The sequence below is a fragment of the Teleopsis dalmanni genome, chromosome X (genome assembly GCF_002237135.1).
Source record: "Teleopsis dalmanni isolate 2A chromosome X, ASM223713v2, whole genome shotgun sequence".
In the NCBI taxonomy this organism is placed as follows: Eukaryota; Metazoa; Arthropoda; class Insecta; order Diptera; family Diopsidae; genus Teleopsis; species Teleopsis dalmanni.
In genome coordinates, this window is record NC_051848.1 from 29,618,936 (window position 1) to 29,632,471 (window position 13,536).

At 29.3% G+C, this 13,536-nt stretch overlaps 2 protein-coding genes across 3 annotated transcripts; both read left to right on the forward strand.

Moving 5' to 3' along the window:
* Positions 1 to 4,277: 4,277 nt before the first annotated feature.
* Positions 4,278 to 10,371, forward strand: LOC119662077 (troponin C). The gene is made up of 3 exons (XM_038071620.1): positions 4,278 to 4,534; positions 9,813 to 10,230; positions 10,298 to 10,371. Exons 1-3 carry the CDS (start codon positions 4,532 to 4,534, stop codon positions 10,324 to 10,326), a joined length of 450 nt encoding a protein of 149 aa, XP_037927548.1. The 5' UTR covers positions 4,278 to 4,531; the 3' UTR covers positions 10,327 to 10,371.
* A 1,390-nt stretch (positions 10,372 to 11,761) lies between these two features.
* LOC119661832 (proteasome subunit beta type-1-like) lies at positions 11,762 to 12,557 on the forward strand. 2 transcript variants are annotated; one of them, XM_038071334.1, is made up of 3 exons: positions 11,762 to 11,817; positions 11,884 to 12,282; positions 12,342 to 12,415. In XM_038071334.1, exons 1-3 carry the CDS (start codon positions 11,783 to 11,785, stop codon positions 12,370 to 12,372), a joined length of 465 nt encoding a protein of 154 aa, XP_037927262.1. In that variant the 5' UTR covers positions 11,762 to 11,782; the 3' UTR covers positions 12,373 to 12,415. The 2 variants fall into 2 exon arrangements, with proteins under 2 accessions (XP_037927262.1, XP_037927261.1); XM_038071333.1 differs by having other exon boundaries at positions 11,884 to 12,557.
* Positions 12,558 to 13,536: the final 979 nt, after the last annotated feature.

The following is a 13,536-nucleotide window of genomic DNA, read 5'->3' on the forward strand; positions in this document are numbered from 1 at the left end:
ATAAGATCTAGAGAAATTCTTTATATATTCTTGCTGGTGCGATTGTTTTTGTTTTTGTTATAATTGCTGTTAATATCATTGCCGTTGGAGGAGGAGGATTGCGCATTTGCAGCTCATGGCAAGAAAAAAGTACTCGTCATATTTTCAGTTTGCAGTACATACCCTCGCCCTCGCCCTCTTCCACTTCCAATTTCCCATTTTTTTTTTTGTTTTTTTGAGTTCCAATCAGCAACGAAAATTTCCATTTCCATTCTAACATTAGAAACGTTTAAGCAAGAAATAGCGTTGATGTGCCTGTCTATAAACGATCTTTTTAGTTTTTATTATACAATTTTCTATTTATTTCTATTTTTTTTCAGATTTTATGATCTTGTTAAGAACTAACAAAAAGAATGTGCTTTCGATGTACTCAAATGATATTTTTATTTTTCCCATATATTTTTATTGCTCTTCTGTGTACACTTGCCGATATTAAATCAGAACATTAAAACGTTAATGATAAGAAAAAATTGTTGTGTCGTAAACTATACGTATAAAATAGTTTATTCAAATTTTATATAAATATTAAAATAGATAATTAGATTATAAGCAACCTATTAGATGAATGCACATTTTCCTTAGTATGGAAGATCCATCCTCCATAGATCCTTCTTTCCATGGAAAGAAATTTAAAAGTGATGATGTTTACTTGGCAATACTAGAAATAGCATTGTATGGTCAGCTAAAGTTCAATAAATTATAAAATAAAATGTTGTTGTTGTCTTTTCATTTCTATTCAAACCCTACTAACTTTTAAATAGTTTCTTTTCGTCATAAGACGCGCCACTTTCGACAAATATAATTAATATTATAATTTGTTTTAAATTTTATGAGTGCTTACGTCGAAAATATTTTAAAATCGGTTTTGTTTTATAGAAATTTAACTATTATTTTGTACGTTGTATTTCATATATCTCTATTGGTATTTCGGCAAATTCGCTTTTGCCTTCATCAGGAGAATTCCTAATTCTCAAGCGAATTTGACAAAATACGTATAGGTATATACGAAATATGTTACAACGTACGAAATCAAAACTAAAATCCTGAAAAACAAAACCGACTTTAAGTTGGTCCAAATTTAGGTCCAAAAATGGTACATGTTCAAAATTTCAATATCTCTAACTCTACGGGTTCAGAAAATATCAAATTTTGATCGGATAATTTTTGTTTTGGCACACTGTGCGTAGGGTCTATTGTGCCGATTTCTGGGTTTAGAGTAAGTCTCTAAGCCCTGTTGCTTCGATAAAAAAGTAGTCTATTCCGTTTGCGCAATACCGCAGGGCATTCTAACATCACATGTGTAACTGACTTTTCATTCTCTTCGCAGAATCTACTTGCGTATATATAACCTCTGACTTGGAATATAGAAGTAAATTACAAGTATTTAAGTTAACGAGACACTGAACTATAAGACAGTATTTTTTAAATTTATTTTGCTTTTTTTTTAATCTTCTAGAAAATCAACTTAGAACGAAGAATAAATAATCGCTGCTAATTGCAGTTTTAGAAAAGAAAAAGAAAATAGATTATTAATTATCCTTAACCAAAATTTCGTCCAATTTCGTTGTCATATCGGGCGTTATTCTTTAGTAGCCGGGTTTATATAGTTCTTTTTGAATCGCTGGATTCCATTGCTTTGAGTGAGATTGCTTGCAAGTGGGTTTTGGTGATTCCTGAGTTTGACTACTTTTATGTGTTGCTGACAATTACATCTATGACTGTGTTAATTCGAAGATTTCTATGAATGCTCGTGTTTTTGAGATAGTGGTCTTGAACTGATTTTTTTGGCTGTTAATGGAACCTAAGTACAGGTTTACTAGCGTTCAATTAGAAGACGTCTCGAACATTGGACTATAGGACTACATGAAGCTAAGTTTGGCCTATAAAACTCCTCTAGTAAATGTTTGCCGCCGCTCTAAGCGGTGATATTGGAATTTCTGTTGTGTGTATGTCCAGGCTTGTTTAGTATCAGACTCTTAAGTTTCAGAGCGCCCAATTCTATAATATACTCGGTGATGTTTTCAATATTGGTATAGGACAGATACTTTCATTTATCAATGCGTTCAACTAGTTTTAATTTACCCAAATTTCTATCCACAATTACAAAAAACTGTAATCAAAACAGCATTCTTAGCTAATTAAAGAAGATTTGATCGTTTTTCGACTTAAGCTACCTGACTATTTAATATTTCATGAATTACCATTTTGCGTATGTTGATTGCAAAACAAAGGCGATTATTTAATTTTATTGAAAATTTGGATGAATAAAATATTAGTGTGGTTTTTGTGCCATATACTCTGTTGGAGAACTAAAGAGACTGGAGAATTCAGCACTTCAATGACAAGTTATAAATGCCCTAAACTAATCCAGGTTTATTGGAGCATATTATTAATTGTGATTGCTGGTAAACCATTTTCCTTGCCTCGAAAAACATATATTACGATGAAATAAACCCAGTTTGGATACCAATTGATGCACTTATGAGAAGGGCGGTTAGGCGTTCTAATAGCCTAAAACATTGTTACATTTAAATTTGATTTTTCTAAAAACTTTCTGTTATAAAAGTATATAAAACTAAATACTATTATAAACTTTTTTATTATATTCAAAACATATAAATATATATAATATATTATGTTTCCTTAATTCCGATGTCTGGAAATTAGTTTGAAAAATCAGTCTGGAAATTCAGTCTAGAAAATTGGTACGGAAGATCAATCTGGAAAAGCACAGAGTGACACCCTCGAAGAAATGACACTGTAGTCTTTGCTGTACTGTTTAGCACAGAGTAAAGGTGATTTTTTTCTCAACTTCTCAAATTCATATGACGTTATGGTATTCAACTATTGAGTCCAGCCGCTAAATCTGACATTGTAGTCATTCAACATTTCCAGTCTAAAGCTTTTACCGTGCCCTTAACATTATCATCGAAGAAGTGGTAGGAGAAAAATTTCGAAGATTTAACATATCATACTATTCTATTTGCAATACCAGTCTGGAATCTCTTACAATTAAATTGCTGCAATATGGAAGGAGTTCGTTTCGATTGAAAGTACTTAATAAATTAATAGTTTTAAAATAATTTTAAGTCATTAAAATTAAATTGACCAAAAAATAATGCGCTGGTTAATTTATCAATGTCATATGTATTGCTTAATGTCGTATGATAAATGGAAGTAATTAGGGGGAAATCGAAATAAAGGAATTGTTAAAGTCTCCAGCTCAAAAATATTCTGAATTCCAGACGAAATGAATAAAATTTTTAAATCTATCATTTAAAATTCATAGTTAACTTACGAGTTGAAAATAATGAATTGAATAATAAGCAAAATAGTACTTTTAATTGTATTAAACTCTTTGGCAACTTTTTTTACTACAGTGATAACTCTATTAAATGGACATCTCTTTTAATAGATACATTTCTTCACCGTGCAATACTGTTAGTCCCCAATTTTTATTTTAAGTGCAAAATACTGTCTATTAAGAGAATTACTGGTCCTATCTTGTTAGTCCTGTACTGTATATTTGAAGTTACTATTTTCTAGAAGTAAACTATAAAACAACATATAGACAGAATTCTGATAAAAATCTTTACACTGAAAATGTATGTTAACTGTTTTCTGTAGCTCATTAATATTGAATCTGTAGACGTGCTCGTCTTAACAGATGTCTTCACGGAATATGTGCTATTAAACTACTCATTAAAGTATCATTATACCATTGTCATTGTCTATAAAATCAAAATATATGAAATAAACTGAAATATGAAATAAAATTGAGAAAAATATTAAAGCTATAAGGTATGTACGATTCCAATTATATGAGTATGCCTTCACCTACGGATGAGTATACGTACGCACACGGAATACCAAAGAAACATGTACATGTTTTTGGGGTTTTTTTGATCTTTAATGATCAAACGCAATGATGAAGAACAGTAGCTGAAAAAATTCCAATGTATTCATCATAATTATTTCGTTCATAATGAATTGAATGCGATAATAAACCAAAATCGAATACACAGAATATAGTGAAAATATTAGGAAAAAAGTGAAAAAAAAAATTAAATAAGTTGTGAAAAAAAAAAAAAATAAAATCTGCTGCTTATGTGAAAAAATACCAGGCCGTTGAGCGGGTGGTATTAAGTATGAATGATCTACGATATAAGATAAAGAAAAATCGAAGAAAGAAACACGACTGACTGGCACGGTGTACACAGCATGGCATTGCAATGAGTTCATATTCAAGTATCCATTATAAATATTGAATTTTAGTGGACTTAATGGTTTAGTTTATTAACGGAATTCAACGATCGTGGAAGTGCGAAACTGTGGAATAAAAATAGTGGGAACAGTTGTGCGATTCGAGTCTCGGCTTTCTTGATTATTGGATTACGTTAATTTGCAATTACTAATAAAGTATTGCAAATATTTAAATAAAATACAAAAAAAAAAGTTTTACTAGGAGTCTATTAATACATAAAACAGCAAAATGGTAAATAACTCCAGAATGATTAGAATTATAAATGGCTCTAAAATAGTTTAATTGAATATTTTGTAATAAAACTAACCATTGATCAATTACTATATAAAAATATGAAGTTTTTGAAATTATTGGTTTAAAGTGACTCTAAAAAAATATATTATTATATTAAACAGAGAAATATATAGCATTTGAAAATATTTAATAAAAATGTTAAAATCTATATATCTTCTCTATAATTATTACATAAACTCAGAATGACTCAGATCAGCGAAACAAAATTTATTGGAATAATTTATATATATGAACACTTTAAACACATTTTCATACGAGGATAAAGCGTACAAATCGAAATATATCCATCATAAATGTTATAAGTGATAAGATATATACTCATATGTAACTCATGAAGAGTACAAAAGAGAACAACAGGACTTGAAGAATATTTTTGTAAATCAATTTTTAACTTAACATCAAGAAAGTGGTCGCAATAATTATGTGATATTTGAATATTTTACAAAAAAAAAAAAAAAAAAAAAACAAATCATTTCTCTAACAGTGGTAAAAATACTTTTATATCTGAACTATTACTCAGAGCTATTATTATGGATTAAGTTAATGCATGTCTTTTTTATCGCGATCCCATCTGAATTACCAAGTGTCCACTTTATGATTTCCCTTAATAAAATGAAATATAGTGTGAATTCACTTATTTCCTTGAGATCATATACAGAGTGGTTTTTTTCACAGTACATTAATTAAAAAAAGGTCTAATAAAATATAGTGTAAATTCATTTATTTCATTGAGATCTTATACAGAGTGTTTTTTTCACAGTACATTAATTTCGTATACTCATTTTTAATATTTGTCGTAATGCAAGTTGCCAAAAAAAGTCTATTCAGTTCAAAAATATCAATATCTCATTTCAATTGGTTCATCCAACTATCTTAGGTTGTTGGTTAAAGTGATGACTCTCCATGATTACAATTAGTGCTTCCACAGTCTATTGTTGTCACATCTTTGTTACCAACTGATTATTTGGTTGTTATTTAAGGTAGCATTGTTAGATCCACTTTATGCGGTTTAAAATCTTCTGAAGTTCAATGAGCGAGCTATCTTCGGTCACACACTAATTCATAGGCCATTAAGATGATCCTTTAATTTAATATTTAAAATCAATATGTTTTGGTATTGAAATATGTCTGGAAGTACTTATTGTTCAAAATTAATAACTTTAAACATTTTTTTAGAAAACCACATTTATTTTTAAATTTTTGAAATCCTATTTTAATCTTAGAATTATTTACAATAGGAATAGGAATAAACGGAGTACCACCTCTCAACAGAGCGGACAACTGCGAACATAATTGATCTTTAGTGCTACTTATTTACAATAATGACTTATTATCTTGTGAACATTGTTCGTTAAACAATTTTCTTTCTGAAAGTTGTCATTTTCCTGCAAATGGAATCTAAATTTAGCTATCTATTCAATAATACCGTATGCATAACATAGGCCTTGGTAAATTGATATTTCTTGAACCTTCTTTCGCAGCTATTCTCCTTTAAAACCAAACAACCTGTTTGTATTTTATATTTGGGTACTATTAGAAATCAAGACCTTCGATTTAATAGCATTTGCTAAATGTTTAAGATGGTTTCAAACATCCAAGTTTTTCTTTTATACGGTAGCACAATGGGCCAACTGGTCCACTAAGGACCCTTTAGGATTGTTGGTACAACTTAAACAAACCTATTTAGCAATCGTTAGTTATATTTTTTATTTTGTTTTTTTTTTTTAATTACTTCTAAGTTTTTTACTAAAATAAAATAAATTTATTAAAAATCAGTACTGACAGTAAATTTTATAAATATTTATTATTTGTTAGTTTTACTTTAAAAACAATTGACAAACAAAAAACAAAAAACAAACAATTGACTCAGTGAAAAAATATATCAAGAACAGAGCTCTAAAATTATTCACTAAAGTAGATACGTTGCTCAACCCCGCCCTAACAAACCTTAAGTTCACCTCAAAACGCACAGGAAGATATGCTGATCTACGGTTCGTCATCAGTTAGAAGATATATAAATGATTATGATTCTAGTATAGTTAAAGATTTGTGTGGGGCAGGGATAAGCCCCCCAGCCACAAAAGAGTAAAAGTGCGCAATAGCACTAACTCAAATAATAACAACAACAACAATTGATTTTACAAAAAAGATTATCGAAATTTTGATGGTAATACTACTTTGTTTAAAATATCTACCTCTTTCGCACTACCTAATATTATTGGAAAATATAATGGTACAGCGTCTCCAATAAAACTTATTATGGTATATTTAGTCTTTTCCACATTTATCTCCTTAAGTTATTCGAGAAAAATTATTCGGGAAATGCACTGAGAAAAACAGGGCAATAAAAGTGATAGACATTTTTTGTTTTTCTCTATATTGCTCTTTATTTCGTTCTCTCTTTTTCTGTGGACAGACTTACCTCAAAATAAGATATATGACTTTAAAATAAATATCAAAAAAAAAAATATATAAACATCATCTTCTATATGATTTGTTGTAAAACTGTTATAAGGGAAGTAATAGCTATGGACTCAATAGTCTATGCTAGCCAGTTCAATATATCAAGTAAATATTAATTAAAAATAATTTTAATCAAAACAATTTTCGCCTTGATCATACAGCTGTGTCCATCAACAGTGGTCTTTCGAACTAGGTGTTAGTTTAATTCTTCATATATAATTTTTGGACCGCTAGTATGACAAATAAAACCGTGTCAAATTTGAACGGTAGACTTGCATGTTAACAGACGAAGTCAACGGACACTTAATTTGTCTTTTTAAAATTTCAAGATTTGCTATTTTTGTTATATTTTTATAAGCAACCATTGCGTTTGCTGTGCCCTTAATTCAAAATAACATATAAACCACAGCTATATACATTTACCTAATCATTGAAAATTGTTGTTTTTTCACACCTCAAACTTTTATTTCTTAGAGTGCTGCAGAATCATTAAATTTTATTTAAAAACTTAGTACATGAAAAATATTATATAGTAAAATAAACTTATTGCATTCCCTTCAGAATATAGTACAATATAATAAAATAAGAATGTTGTCTACTCATATTTATAGTATTACTTACGAGTATTAAACCTTTTTTAATATAATAAGATACTAATTGAACTCTCAGAGAAGCCACTCTACCTATTAAGACCAATATGTCTCCTTTTAAAGATTTATCGACAGCGTGATGTTGACGTGTAGTAATGCACATTTATGAGGAGTATGTTTATACTAAAAGGCATTAATTCCGTTTGACTGATCAATCAGTTTCATTATGACATTATCATTTGCGAAATAACCTATTGCAACCACTATGTTTCAAGTACGCTTTAATGGAAATATGTCTTAAAATGGAGTGTATATCTTCAACATTAAAATACCTGAGTGCTTACAGTTCTACCTATTACTAATTATTTGTAAGACTAACAGTGAAGTCTAGTCTGTCTAGTCTAGTCCATTGAATTACCACTTGTTCTGCTCAATGAGCAATGTTTTAATCCAGTAACGGTCCAAAAATTTAGAAGTTAACAAATGAGATGAATTGGATAGATTTTAAATATGAAAAAGTTAGAAAAAGATAAATATAGAAAGATATAGATAAAAATTTGAAGAAGAAGATTCACTTTTATGTTATTTTAAAATATGAGTATTACTCTATAAGAAATTATATATATATATATATATATATTTGTGTGTGTAGTGTTAAATGTGACTTGAAAGAAATATATAAAAATTGCTATATCTTATACCTTACTTAGACATATTTCCTATACTGTATTTTTGCATGTTCGGTTAGGTACCAATCCAAAGATAAAATTTTGAAGTATTTCTAACTAAGTACGTAACTCTTCGAACTTAGTTTCAAGAAATATTAAATAGCAGTACTACCCTACAAAATAAAATCTAAGGAGCTGTGTGCAATATTTAAATATTTTAAACGTTTTTATCTTTACTTAAATACTTTTTTAAAAGACCAAAAAAATATCTACTACTATATATATGTTATATATATTATATATGTATTCTTAGTATTGCATACATATATATAATCTGATACGTAAAATCACATTCCCGGAAAATTTCCTGCACAACAAAGATAAAACAGAACGTATTGTATAGATGGCATCGTCTTGTTGAAACCACAGTTCCCTTCATCCATATTTTCATCTCAAACCACATCTTTGTTATTTTCAAATGATGGTGCTATCACACCTCCAATTCAACATACGTTACTATTGGATTATCATAGAATCAGCGGGAATTTTATTTTCTTATACACCAACCTATTTTCTTATACACCAACTTAGTTAAAATTCAGCTTCATAATTAAAGTAATTTTGATGCAAAATATTCTATATAATTTTCACAATTATAACATGTTCAGCTGTTGTTAAACGATCTATATTGCAAAATGTCATGACTTTATTGATGAAAGGAATCCCAATATGAACAACCCTTTATGAAAATATGCACTTTAAATTACTAATTTAGTTTATATATAATTAAATTTAATATTCTGCAAATGGATGCTAAGACAGCTAAAGAATGATACATTTTTTATTCTTAAATAAACTTATTTTGTTATAGCAGTGACGACTGCTCTAAGGTGCGGAGGTGTGCGGTGAACACCCTAATATAATTTGCAAAATGTTAAATAACATAGGTATATAAATTTATTAAGTATCTTTACATCAACAATTATTATTATTTATTACATTTCCATATAAATATATATTTTTAAAGTTTTAGCAAAAACAATTAAATATAATTGTCTATGAAAACTCAATTAATTTGCTTCTGTTAGCCGCTATACTTGTTAGTTGTGCTCATATATTTGCAGCTCAAATCACAGAACATTTCTATTATATTTCGTCTCTCCCCTTTGTGTGCAAAGAAGTTGGCCACACATTCATACGTTGCATATGAACAAAATAATGTGCGTGTGCTCCCGTTCGTAATATCAGAAATAGAGATTTATATAGTGGGAATTGTATGAGAGTAATTTTCTGTTCTATTCGAATATCAACTGTATGCATACGAATCCAACATGATGATTTGCCAAAGCGGTTGCATGAGCGGCTGAAGTTTGCCGCATTTGCCGCATTATCTGGAAGGGGCCGCACACCCTTCCAGATAGGGCACGCGTCGTCACTGTGTTATAGCCATGTACATATTTGAATAATCATTATGTCAATATTTTATAATTTTAGGAGGATGACGAGAAAATGGACATTATGCGTCGCGCTTTTCAAATGTTCGACACACAAAAATCTGGCTTCATTGAAACATTGCGGTTGAAGACCATATTGAATAGTATGGGTCAAATGTTTGAGGAGAGCGAGTTACAAGAACTTATTGATGAAAATGATCCAGAAAATACTGGCAAAGTAAATTTTGATGGTTTTTGTAATATCGCGGCGCATTTTCTGGAGGAAGAAGATGCTGAGGCTATACAAAAAGAATTGAAGGAAGCTTTCCGTTTATATGATCGTGAAGGCAATGGTTATATCACGACATCAACTTTAAAGGAAATTCTTGCTGCCTTAGATGATAAGTTATCTTCGAGCGATTTGGATGGCATCATTGCAGAAATCGATACCGATGGATCTGGTACCGTTGATTTTGATGGTATGCAATTGTTTTTAAATATTTTTTAAACCATAATAAACTTATTAAAAATTTGTTTTTGTGTTAGAATTCATGGAAATGATGACTGGTGATTAGAGCTGTTCTGATGTTCTAATATCGAAAAATGTTGCAGTTGTAGTAGAAAAAAAAATTATATTAACATTAATTTATATTTTCTAAAGTTGTTGGTGTTTTGAAAATTAATAAAAAGACTCTTTTTTGCTAAAACTGCAAATAATATTGTTATATAGTTTTTATATTATTAGTTATATTGTAAATTCGCAAAATCATAGGCTATACATTTTTCTTTAAATTTTGAGTCCAACAGAATTATATTTAACTTGAAAAATTTGAATTTATAAAAAACCATCAAAAACTATAAAAACAAGGAGGGGAGTTTCTTGAAAAAAACTGAATATCAAACAAAGACAGTAATTAAAATAAGACCCTTGTGTTCATTGAAAAAATTGGTGACTTATTTTTTAAAAAAAAGCTTAATATCAAAAATTTTTATTCGAAAGTATGCATTCCTCACTCAAATCTGAAAATCCATTCATTGAAGATCTTCTTTTCAAGTGCCATTAATTTAATGAAGACGACTTACAGCTGGTATAGAATTTTATCAATATATATATCTTATAAAACGATCAATAATAAACCATATAGTGACTTCTATATTACTTTTAGCCTTACAAACTTCTTAAGAAGCTTCGCACTCTCATTGCTCTATATATGAAATATGTTTATAGAGAAATTTAAAAAACTTCTACAGTTCGCCACTATGAAGAAAAAAGTCAGCATTGTCTTAATTGACTCTATTGAAAGCATAACTTTCTCTCTTTTGTGTTTCTTGATGGCTTTCATGCCGTACTCTGATGTTTTGCTTTGACTCATATTGGAAACATCACATTTCATCGTCAGTTGGAATGGTTTTCAAACTTGACTGTAACTAGAATTCTTCGGAATAAACATTACATGTCTCTGTAATGTTTAATATTTCAGTCTCATTGGTAGTCCTTCAAACATTTCAGTCAAAATTCAATAGGCTGTGCTTTCAATATCAAATAGCTCAGTTTTCTCGCTTCAGTTTAAATCTCGGTTTAAAGAAAATAATTTTACAACTTTCTAGATGCACTCAGTTATGGATTTCTAGGTACTAACTACCATCATGGAATTGGTCAAACTAATGGATAATTTTGTGAATGAGGCATATATTAAACAGAATTGTTTCTTGGCAGACGTATGAAAACTGATAGTAAGTTAAGTGTGTATCATTATTCACGCATAGATGTCGCTGCTGATAAAATTAGTTCCATCGGTGATGCTGGTGTATATGCCGCTGCACCTTTAAAGTTATATAAATATTTGAAATAAATAAGTAATACATTCTGACTCTACTTCGGATAGATACTGTTATGCTGTTCTATAATTTTCGGAAAACAAAATCTATAAAAAAGTAGGCATTGAGAGAAATTGCATTTAAAAATAAACAAAACAAAGTTTGAACAAGATTTATAATTTTAAATATAAAAAAGAAAACTTATGAGAAAAAATGGAGGATCCTGATCTCTATGAAAATAATAAAGGGTAATAATATATTTTTAAATTGTACTTACAATATTAAAATTCACTTCTTTCATTTGTTTATCATAGAACTATTGTTGGCATTGCGGGTGATGATTTTGTGATACTAGCAGCTGATACCAGAATTTGTTCAGATTATTCTATTGTCGCACGTGCTTATATAAGGGTTCATACTGTTCCTCCCAATTTACTTGTTGCCGCGAATGGTTGTGAGGCCGACGCAAATGCTTGGATCAGCGATATACGAAGTTTCGGGATATCAATGCAGGTGCTATACGACCAACCCTTGATACCAAAATCCGCCGCGTCTTATTCTTTCGTATCGCAATATAAGTACCGTTTATTCCCTTTAAATATATCAACGCTAATTGGAGGTTTTGATGAGCAAGGAAAGAGTGTATTATATGTGAGTGATTCTCCTGGGCTTTATCATTGCATGCCTTATAGTGCCCGTGGTGCTAGTTATAAGTATGTTGAGTCGTTGATTGATTCACAATTAACCAATGCTAAGATTAATATTCTTAAAGACCCTGCCTCGCTTACCAAAGATTTTGCTAAGAAATTGATTCTTGAGGGTTTCGTTTGTTCTACTGAACGTTCTACAGAGACTGGTGATGGTGTATTTGGTTACATAATTACAAAAGATGGTATAGAGCAATTTGGAGCTGAATTGCGCGAGGACTAGAAAAGAATAACCCACTTTAAACAATTCTCTTCAATTTTTTTTTTTAAATACTTTTAAATGAGTGAAGTCTTAATAATGACTGATTACTGTAATTTGATTAGAATGTATGTTTTAGTTTAATATTTTATATAAAAATTCAATGCAAAATATTCATTAACAACAAAAGAAATAATTGAAATTTTTAACTTTGTAAAAAATTTATTTATGCTAAAATATTAAAAATATAATTCTTTATGAAATCAAATTGGAGACCTTAGATACATACCATATACGTATGTACGAGTACAAATAAAAACTTATCGCTATCAACCTAAAACCGTCTCTGCATATGTATATGTATATTAATTATTATTTTCAACATCTCATTATTTTCATTTTATATGTTTAAAAAGTATAGTTTTTCTTACTCAATCCTTTTATACTAACGTTTTTAAACGTTAAATAGGGTCTAAAGTACTTCTTAAATATCAACTGTTCATATCGAGATTTTATACATAACTAGGGTTCAAATACGTTCACATGTCGACCAACTTAATATAGAATTTAAAATGCTTATTGTAAAAGCGCATAAACAACTTCTTTCCAAGCAATATCTACTTGCGTGCCACACAGATGGACATCTCAGTGGCATCATGTTTAGTAAAGCCATCTCTTTAAAATGCATTCGCCGATAACTTTCTTCATATCATCAATACGTATATATCCATACCTATCGCATAGAGGTAACATCAATGAGCTCGAATATAAACGTGGATTTATATATACTATCTTGAATTTAAGAAATTTATATTTTTTTAAAGTAATTAATGCTGTAGTTTTAACGCCAATTGAAGATTGAAGTTTTACATACGATTATAGTTTCCATATGAAAAAAATATAGATCGAAACACCAATTAACTACAATTTTCCTAATAATAAAATAAATAAAACAATTTATTATATTGAATTTAATTTTTTTGTTTGGTTACTTTATTCTTGTATTAATTGCTAATGCAAAATTTTACATAAATAACATTAATAATAATAAAATGAATATT